The following is a 10,835-nucleotide window of genomic DNA, read 5'->3' as shown; positions in this document are numbered from 1 at the left end:
ATGAAGCTACAAGCCTGAGAATGAGGAGCTAACATGTCAAGGGTGGCAGAGAGGTAAGAATGAACCTAGGTCACTGATGACACTGTTGAGTAGCTCATCCAATGTTAGTAACCACCCACCTCCAGACTCCTTCCTGTATGAGAAAGGTAAGTCCCCCCATTTGTTTAAACCACCGTTATGGAGTATTCAATTATTAACAGCTGAACACAATCTAACTGCTGCAACTAGTTACTTTAACATTTTCTCCACGGAAATGAAAACAGAACTAAATTATTGACACCTGATCATTTATACTTGTACTTATTTGCTGGAATATTGGGCTTTTGGAAGAAACCCAGATAATAATTAACTTCATTTATAAGGCTTGGTCATTTTAGTTGTAGAAAGCAGAGAGGGGCTACCTCTAGCCACAATGCATAGTATAAGTTCTGAGGGATGAGTATTACAGAGAACTTCTGTATCACTAAATAGCACACTGGGAGCTGGGAGATCTAAGTTCAAATGAGATGTTCAGCTAAACATGTGACCATGGACATATTTTTGTCGCTAAACTTGTTTTCTCATCTGTTGTACTATTTGTAGGATGCTTTCTTTGAAAGTAACAGAAAACCCAACTCAAAATGGCTTAAGCAGTAAGGGAATCCATTGCCTTACATGACCAAAGTGTAGAGAGTTGGCTAAACAAGAGATTGACAATGTCATTGAGAACATCTCCACCTTACTGCCCCCAGTTCCATCTTTATCTTAGGTCTGACTACCTTCATGGGTACAAGATATCTGTTGGCAGCAATTGAGGGTGTGTACCTCTTTATTCAAAGCCAGTGTGATGGTTGTGGGATGGGGTTGGGGGGAAAGAGTGTTTCCCATCCATGGGGGGAAAAGTCCTAAGCCTTGTGCTAATTGGAAGACCTGGAGCCATTCAAGGCTAGTGACCAGGGAATGCCAAGAGCTGATTAAGTTAGGCCAATCATGGTGGCTTCCCCCACATCTGTAAATGACAGAGCAGGACTGGCTGACCTCTAAGGCTCTTTCTGAATCTAAATCTATTGTGATTCCATGAGCAGAGTGCAAACCTATCTCTGTAATCGTCTTTTTTATTCCACTCCATTTTCTTTTGTTTCATTTTATCATGGTGCTTTTCTATGTCTGAGCATAGGTCCCCGTGCAAGATAACAAACCCCAAAATGAAGTCAACAAGCCTTGGCATAGCTCAGACCTGGGCTGGGAAAAGGAAGTTTAAGTTGACAAGGTGAGGATCGCTGTGTACTTCAGGGCAGAATGGAGTGACAGCTTATTCATTGGGTACTATGTGGACATGCCAATTGCCAGTGGGTGATGTGGAACTGTGGGACCCTCAGTGGAGGTGATGAAGCTCCCTTCTCTAGAGAATGCACGAGCCCTTTGGAAAAGGAGGAAAACCTTTTCATACAATTACGTTTTCCCTCTAATTTGCATTTCTTTAAAAAAAGGTCTAGTTCTCAAATCTTTAACACAGGCAAATCTCCCAGCCTTTTAAGGGAGTGGTCAAGCGTTTGCACAAAACGTTTCTGAAGAGAAAATATGCTATGTGGGTCTCCACCCCCTCACACACTTTGGTAAATACTATCCTTTTTTTTTCCTTTTCCTTTCTTTCTCTTCTTCTTTTTTTTAAATTACTGTACTGAGAATTTTACCAGATGATTTCTAGAAGCTGACTTATGAACTAATTGGGCACTTCTGCTGTGCAGAGGAACAAAGACTTTTTTTTATTGGTCCTCAACTGAGGCATATACCTGTCTGATGGCGTTGGCTTATTCCGCACATGCTCAGTTGAACAGAAATCTTCATATTGAATACAACCTAGCACAGCGGCAACACCCATAACCTCACTCCCTGGCTGACCCTGTACATCCACTCCCTCTAGTTGCATGTTTATCCTGACAAGGGTAACATTTATAGAGAGTAAAAGGAGCAGAGTAGGTACTGGGGGCTTGGGAGAGGGCAATATACAAAGGAGTTTAAAGTCTCTGGATGTACCTGCCTTCCTGACCTCCCTCTAGGCTGTCTCTAGTGGGGAGCAGGCGCTGGCTAGATATTTGAGTTTGGGGCAGAATGCAGGAGAAGCTGTCTCTATAAATTGCCATTTGTTGTTGCACACCTTCCTGGACGGTTTTTGTTTGGTCCTTTTCTTGTACGTGGACGACCCTTCTTCCCCAGCCCTCGTTTTCATTAAGGAGTGACAGAGTGGCACTAAAAGCATCCGCCGCCTAGCAGGGATTCTTGCTGTTCTCGCTTTCCCATTCATTAGGACCCTTTCCCAGCCTCCTTCCCCAGCAAAAACTGGGAAGGGCTTTGCCCGGTTACAAAAGGAGGGACCGGCCAGGCTTCCGAGCCTCTCGCCTCAGAGAGCCAAGAACGTGCGTTCGGTCTCGGCCCTTTTGTCCCCGACCCCTTCCGCGGCTTGGTCGCGGGAGTGACGACCCCGACCCGCCCCCACCTAAGCAGTAGTCACCCGCGCGCCCCAATCCCCCGCCCCTTCTAGATTCCCGGCGCCCGCCTGTTCGCCGTGACGTGGCCCGCGGCGCGCGCATGCGTCGCTCAGCCCCGCTCCCTTTCCCTCGGCCACCGCCTCCCGACGGGCTGGAGTGGGCGGGGCCTGTGGTTCTGGAAGCCCCGCGGACGGAGGGGGAGGAGGGCGTGTGTGCGCGAGGCGGGTGCGCGGGGCTCGCAAGCCGGTCGGCGGCCGAGGCGAAGGAGGAGGAGGAGCTGAAGGCGGCGGCTGCGGCTCCCGCCCGCACGGAGAGCCAGTCCCACGAAGCCCCCTCCCACTCCCGGGCGGGCGGCGGCGGCGGCGGGAGGAGGAGAAGGAGGAGGGAGCGTCTCTGCCGCCGCCTCCTGGTCCCCAGCGCCGATCTGCCGCCGCCACCTCCCTCCGCGGCGATCCTCCCTCCATGGTCCTGCCGCGGCCCCCCCTGTAGCCGGAGCTGCCCCGCGCAGCGCCGGAGCCAGCCTCGACAGAGGGAGCGGTCGCGGCCTCGCGGCCCGCGCGGGCTGACGAGTGGAGAGCGCGCGGTCCCCGAGGAACCGCACGCCGGGCAGCGCGGCCCGAGCAGCGCGAGGAGCAGCGGGCGGGCGGGCGGCGCCGGGCCCGGGCCGCCCTCGCTCCCGCGCCCCGGCCCCGCCGCCCGCGCCGGGGCGGCCGCCCGCAGAGGAAGGCGCCGCAGTCTCCGGGCCTCGCAGCCCCGCTCGAGTGTCCTCGGCACCGAGGGCTCGCGGGTCCTGAGGGGAGGAGGCGAGCCAGGGGCCGGGCACTGAGCTCTTTGGCGCCCCCACCCCCGTTTTCGGAGCCCTCCACGCTGCGGCCACTGTCCCCTCCGGACCATGGCCGACGACGACGTGCTGTTCGAGGACGTGTACGAGCTGTGCGAGGTGATCGGCAAGTGAGTCTCCACGCGAGGGAGCGGGTGTATGGGAAAATGCATTTCAGTGATGCCCGGGTCCTCCCGCACCCGCACCCGCCGGGGGCCTGCCCCTCTGACCTCCCTCTCCTCGCCTCCCTCGTCCTCCTTGCTTGGGAGTATTTATAGACGTGTACCTGGACCTCCTGCGGGGCAGGGGTCTAGGGGCTTCTCGGCGATCCGTGGAGGCCGACGAGCCGAGATCGGCCACCCCACGAGGCGTGGGGCCGGCTGAAATCTGTCTGCATTTTCTCTGACGGTTGCACAGGGACGTGGCAGAACCGATTTTATAGTTGCTTCCTGGGAACAGTTGGGCTTATTGTTACCTTGCGTGTACCACAGACCATTAACGAAAAGAGCAGCTTGCATTTCCTTTGCATGCGTGGAGAGACAGAGAAAGAACGTCCAGGGTTTTAAATTGTGGGGTGTGTGTCTATTGTGCAGGATATTAGATAGATGCCTTTGTGTTCACCCCATGCCCGGATTGGAGGGGGTCATTTAAGACCAGGTGCGTTCAGTTTCGGCAAATTCTTCACCTGGGGTAGACCAACGTGGAAAGAGTTGGGGGATTCCGAATTTTTAATGCCTCGTTATGCAATGACTGTTAAATCAGTGTTCGAGGCTTCCCTCGACTGTTGTTGGGATGGTGGTTAGCGTGGTAGAGCCGTCTGCTTTGAGTCACCGGGCTGGTCTAGAATATAGAACTGACAGTCCAAATGCTCATCCTTTCATCTGTGTTGTATAATTACACTAGGGAAAAGCAGGGAATCAGATTAATCACAGTGCTGATTGAGAATTAAATCTGCAGTTCCTCATCTAATTGTCCATTCCTTAAATCTGTTTTGAATAGTTTCCTTTTCATTCTTGTCAAACAGTATTCCAAGTGCACAATCCTGCTAATTTGCTTGTGAGGGAAATGCTGCGATCTGAAGTTGATTTCCTAGTTCAGCGTGTATTCTGTGGCTTTAGAAGTTGAGGAGATAAGATTTAAGAGCAATTTTTGCTTGGTTATTAAGGATTGCTAGATAGCTACCATCGAAATATTTTTCTCTCTTTTTGGAAGCGGTGCTTTATTGTCTATTTTAAGGTCCGCAGTTGGGAAATGAAACCAAGACCTTAGAGCAGTTGACTGTATCTCTTTTAAGTTGTCTGCAGTTCTGGATTTCAATTTGTTTAAGTGCTGATAACTCATTATTTTCCTTCCATGTTGAGGTATTACAGTGTTGCCTCACATGGTGAAATTGTTGGTAGAGCTTGCCACACACTTTCCTCAGACCCAGTTGATACAAAGACATGTTACTCCTTGCCCCTATTGTTAACATGACCAGCCTGTCTACTAGAATAAAGATATCTGAACCTGCCCTGGTAAAGTGGTTATGGAAGTGGTCTAGAGCAGAGCTGTCCAAAAGATATATAATGAGAGCCCCATATGTGATTTCATATGAGTAAATTTTACATGTGTAAATTTTCTGATAGCCACATTAAAAAGATTAAAAGCAGAGGTGCAATTAATTTGAATAAAATATTTTACTTAACCCAGTAGATCCAGACTATTATGACTTTAACATATAATCAGTATGGAAATTGTTAATGAGATTTTTACAACCTCTCTTTCATACTCAGTCTTCAAAATCCAATGTATATTTTACACTAACAACACATCTCAATTCTGACACTAAGCTAAATTTTCACTGGAAATACCTGTTCTGTATTTAGGTTTCATAAAATTTGCATTTGCAAAAGTAGATTCACATACCCAACTTGTCCCAGACATACCTAAAAGTTTTCTAATAACTGAATCGAGAATCTCTTTCTAAATTTAAATTAATTAATATTAAATAAAATTCAAAATTCAGTTCCTCATTTGGACTAGCCACATTTCATGTGCTCAATAGCCATATGTGAATAACACAGTTCTAGAAAGACAAATGTGTCAGAAAATCTCATTGCTTTCTTCGTTCTTGGCACTCAGGGAAGGTAAATTAGATATTTTCCAAAAGCCCCCAAATGATTTTGTGTGTGCGTGTGCATGGGGGGGATGATTGTTGTGTCTTAGTTATATTTGATTTAAATGAGCCAGGAAAGTCACAATTGGAAAATGTGAGATTAAAATGTTAATTCTATTGTGATGACAGAATATAGCCATCATTGAATCAATGTTAGTAACTAGTTCTGATTCCTTGAGGTCTGAAAGAGTGATGATGTGATTTCTGGATGTCGAAAAGAAGTAGTTAGCATCACATTAGCACAATCAGTATTCTGCTGACTTTTAATTGCTAAAATATTTTCAGGAAACGCCTCTGGTTGAACTAGATTTATCTTTTCTGTTGCTTCAGAGCTGCATGAGGAGGGGATGCAAGCTAATTTTGAGGTGATAGGTCCTCTATGGCTACCTTAACTACTGTGAACGTGAAAACTCATATTCTACAAAACCTGACTTGGTCAGTACCATTTATAATATGTCATCCCATGAAAAAAGGAATTCAAGGTAGCCTTTGTGGCAAAGAATATAATGATACTGTTCCTCACCCTGTGTAAAGGTTGAAGGTTTTCTCCGGTAAATTGTCTCAGCATTTATTGATCTGGAAATTGAAATTCACTTCTGATTTTCTTACAGGGTCTTTGACAGCATACATTTTAACTCAGAATTTGTTCAATTCTATATTTAAACAGAAAGCCCATAAAGATGTCCACTTGTACCGAAAACCTTGTTGATTTCTATCCAAGTTCTCTGGAATTGTAATTTTTATTGTATAACAAATTAGTATCAGATTGTTTTTGACCCCTAGAGCTTAACAGGTTTAAAATGTCACCGAAGTACTTAAAATGGATTTCGCTTTTTGCCATTAGTTGACCACCCACTCACTGTACTACCTCACTACTTATCTACTCACTCAGTCATCCACTATCTCGCAGGAAATTGTGTGCCTGATTCATTATGAATATTGGGAGGATACCATGTCTTTTTTTTAATTTAAACTCTTTTCCCTTGTGTTTCTTATTTTTGAAAGTCTTACAAAAGGTCCTTGAATACCTGTTGTTTCCATAACATTTTCCCATGTAATATCTTTCAAGTGACTGAGACAGATCTCCAATGCTGTCATTGTCCCAAAACTTCTATCTTAGCAAATGTAGCAGTTACTGGAAAGGAAAGGTATTATGCAAATACAGGTAATCAGCTAATTTTTATGGTCGTGAGCATTTACTGTATCTTTTGCAAATTGCTGGTTTTATAGGCAAGTGCACAATCAGTAATATTACATGAAGGAAATTTTAAAATGATTCATCCAAATTAAAACGTAGAGATGCCTACCTTCATGGTACAGCAGTTTCTGTGAAAGAGCCTAGCAAACTGTACACGGTTTTTGCCTTGTATAGGCTGAGTATTTGCCTATGTATTTAGTAATCTGTAACTTCTGACTTTCCTGCTTTGGTAGGACGTAAACCAAAATTGGAATGATGCATTGTGACCCCTGCTCAAGGATGACATGCAAGTTTGCGAGGCATGCTGTATTTGCTTACACCTCAAGAGCACTTATATTTAATTACAGTTACTTATTTATGGCTCTCTACCTAGTTAACAGGGAGCTTCTTGAGGGCAGGGAAAATAACTCACACATCTTTCTCTATTACTTAACACAGCACCTACAATGTAACAGTTGCTCATTTGCTATGGAATGAATTGAGTAGTTTTAATAAAATCTCATTAAAAGACAAAAAGTATGTTTATCAACCTGAGAGCAATTATTGTCCCAAAAGGCTGAATTAAAGTGGTTCTCCACCTGGCTGTATATTAGAATCACCAGGGGAGCTTTTTAAAAAGATCAATGCCAGGGCCCTGTGTCAGAGCAATGAAACCAGAATCTCTGGGAGTGGGTCCTGGTCATTGGTATTTTTTAAAGCTCTCCAAGTGATTCTAATAGGCAACTATGAGCAAGAATCATTGGTTTAAAACTCAGGTTATGTATGTAATATTTTGGGACTGGCTTCTGAGAGGCTTATAGTTTTTTAAAAGCAGAATAATTGTTTTGGGGGAGGTATTGCAGCCAAAAGACCAAGACATGGATTTTATTTTCCCTACACTGTATTTCTGAGCCTTGTTGTATAAGAATTTTGTTTCAGCCTATGTTTGTCTTTGATTTTTTTGGGTCTTTTAAGATTCACATTGATTTATGACACTCATCTAACGCTAACATGGTGATTGCCTGATGTTTGGAACAACATAGAACAAGGATTGCTTCAATAACAGTTGATGATGGCTGTCTACTGTGATGACTTAATTTAATATTGAGAAATCTATCAGTTTAGTATGGATTGTGTTTGCACATACACCTTATGAAAAGAGTATGATTAAGTTGCATATGTTCTTTAAATTTCATACTTGGAATTTCAATAGTGCTGTTTGCCCAAGAATTGAGTTAAATGCAGTCTTTAAGTAAATACTGGAGTAATATGTATAATATATAATTTAGCAGAGAGGAAAATTCAGCTTTACTAATTTGTCCTAATTACTATGGCTTTCACATATATTGATTGGCCCAGTGGTTTGGATTTCTAGTACCACAGTGGGGAACGCTACATCATGTTGAAACATCTTTCCTAGGAATTTTAAGTAGACATTGTAGGTAAAATAGTTTTTAACGTTAGGAAAAAGTCAAATATGAGCCTGAAGGAACCAAGAATTTTCTAGAAATGAGTAGATGTTCCATGAAAGAAGTGTTGATCAGAGTGACAATCATGTAACAAGGGAAACAAAACACAATCACCAGCTAAACTGCTGGTGCCTCAGAAAGATCCAAGCCGTGGAGGTTAAACTAACGTTACTGGGTGGAAAAACCTGTTATAGGGTGTGGATTCCTACTCACTGCAGGCCTTATTGGGAGGAGGTAAGCTGTGTTGATTCCTGAGGATGGAGTTGGACTCTGGGACCTCTTAGGAGGGAAATGAGCTACTGAGTTGCTTTTCTGCACGTGCACAACCTTCTTTGGGTCTCTTTATGTCCACTTATTACAGACCGCTTTAGGACTGGGAGTTTCTGAAGTGTGGTTTGCATGTTGTCTTCATAAATGCTTCCTGTGACTCCCCTACCTTCTATAATTGTGACATGCTCTGTCCTTGACATATGCAGATCACCTGTCTCTGTCTCCATTTTTCCTTTGTATCCGCAACGGTTTCACCTGCCCAAAGCTATATCTCTAATGTTCCTTATATTATGTTCCTGGGATATTTTCTTTAAATTGAAAATTCTTTAGCCATCTCCAGTTGTAGCTCTACTCAATAAATTAAAGAAGCAAGTATACCTCAATTTTTGAGATTGTTCTTGAATTAGTGCATTTTTGTAAATGCTTTCACATTTTAAATGTAGCAGAAGCAATTTAAAGGAACTTAGACATAAGATTGTTTACAAGTAAAAAAATTCTTTCATAATTTAACATGCCTACTTCATAAAGGTAACTGACATTTATACCTTCTAATATTAGGCATTTTACATATGTTATCTCCTTTAATTATACCCATTTTACAGAGAACACTGAGTTTCAGAGGGGAGGGATGAATAACTTGCTCAAGATCACATGGGAATCCTACCAATTCTAAAGTTCATTCATGTCATGCTGCACTCTGCTGTTGATTCCAGTTGTGAAAATGCTGCAGTGGGTTTCCTTAAAGTAAGGCACATTTCTTCATTTTCAGAGTTTATTTACTGCAAATTTTAATTGTTCAACTTTCTGGTTAAATTCCTCACTTCTTCAGTAGAAGTTCCATACTACTGTTCATTGTTTCATCTATTTCATTTTTCTTTTTGTCTTTTTCTTTAATGAAATATCATACTGTTAAGTTTATGCATTCCTTAGCCATGGAAATACAGATTCTTGACCATCCATCCAAAAGTATAATTTGTTTTGGAACTTTTTCCACCCCTTTTACTCTCCGAGTTTTTCCTTCCAATTCCCCTGCCCCAAAAGACAGAATAGTTGATTGATTACTGCTAACCTGCCAAACCAGAAGTATGGAGATTTCAGAGGTAGGTGTTTATTGGCAGTGGGGTGGGGTTGTTTCCACAGGATAGTTATTTCTATATCCTGTAATAAAAATACTGAAATTATTCTCTCTGACTCTGAAACTATACAGCTACTGAGTTGTGAGCATCTCAGCTGTCTGCCAACACTGCACACCTAAGTGTGTGTGCCAACACTGCACACACATCAAGTGACTGAGTTACTGCTGCAGAGCAGGTACCTAACCCCAGCCAACAAGCTGATGGGGCATACAGGTCTCACATTTTTTGGTTCTATTTTTTAGTTGCATCTGACAGTGGAGATTCTAAACCACCAAATACTGCATTGGATTTATGCCTCAGGGTTCAAGGTGCTATAGGACCTGCTCTCCTTTCTCTCAGAGTCACTCATTATCTTGGTATCCCATCTTTCAGCTTAGTCTGATGACCAGTCTGGTAGTCATCCTTGGTATCTTCTAGGTGATTGGTTCCAGGACCCCTTCCCACCCGGCAATTCCCAAATTTGTGAATACGCAAGTCTCTTATGTATAAAATGGCATAGTATTTGCATGTAACTAACACACATCCTCTTATATACTCTAAGTCATTTCTAGATTACTTATAATACCTAATACAATGTAAGTGCTATGTAAATCGTTGCCAAGAGACAAATTCAAGTTTTGCTTTTTGGAACTTTCTGGAATTTTTTCCAAATATTTTCAATTCACAGTTGATTGAATCTGCAAATACAGAACCCTTGGAAGGCCGATTGTATTATGCTGTGATTGACCTTAGAGCCCAAGTCAGTGTAGAGAAAGTCTCCCTTTGACTTTCTGTGCTGGGAAGATTTCGCTTCTGAAGCTAGCTTGACTTAAAGGAAGTTAATGTATATTTCCAGCTTTGAGATTTAGTAATCGTCTGTTAGTTTCATTTTGTTAACTAGTTTTTATAAAATTAAAAAATTAATTTTAAAATATAGATGGTACAAAGGTAAATAGTGAATCTCTCTCCATTGTCCTACCATCCATCCATAGCCCCATTCCCCAGAGGTAACCATTGTCCAGTTTTTGTACATCTTTCTGGAAGTTTTTTGTTTAAAAACAGAATGGGATCCTATTTGTGCACTGTACTGAAATATTCATTTTCCATTGAAAAATAGCATATCTGGTGACCTTTCTATATCCATCTATATATCTATCTAACTGTGTCTCCTCTTAAGCTGCTGCCCAGTATTCCACTGGATTGGTACTTTGGCTTTGAATTGAGTACAGCCCATTTCTAAGTGAACATTGCTGGAAATGTACAAGTGGAGTTTGGGTGAAAGGTCCAGAATGACAGTGAAGATTTGGAAATCATCTGTGTGGAAGTTAAACTGTAAGAGAATGTGTTCTTGTGGGTTGATG

At 43.0% G+C, this 10,835-nt stretch overlaps 1 protein-coding gene across 8 annotated transcripts in view; it reads left to right on the top strand.

Moving 5' to 3' along the window:
- The first annotated feature begins 3,195 nt into the window (after positions 1 to 3,195).
- Positions 3,196 to 10,835, top strand: part of CASK (calcium/calmodulin dependent serine protein kinase) — a 314,565-nt gene continuing 306,925 nt past the window's right edge. For 3 of the 8 annotated variants that reach the window (XM_074359477.1, XM_074359480.1, XM_074359478.1), the window contains exon 1: positions 3,199 to 3,419. In XM_074359477.1, coding sequence (XP_074215578.1) covers positions 3,361 to 3,419 — 59 coding nt within the window. In that variant the 5' untranslated portion in view covers positions 3,199 to 3,360. Of the gene's footprint in view, positions 3,420 to 10,835 lie in introns of all 8 variants that reach the window. The other 5 variants (XM_074359481.1, XM_074359479.1, XM_074359474.1 and 2 more) reach the window with 4 other exon arrangements.

The sequence above is a fragment of the Camelus bactrianus genome, chromosome X, assembly GCF_048773025.1.
Source record: "Camelus bactrianus isolate YW-2024 breed Bactrian camel chromosome X, ASM4877302v1, whole genome shotgun sequence".
NCBI lineage: Eukaryota > Metazoa > Chordata > Mammalia > Artiodactyla > Camelidae > Camelus > Camelus bactrianus.
The sequence above is the reverse complement of the archived record's forward strand: the minus strand, read 5'-3'. Positions and strand labels throughout refer to the sequence as shown.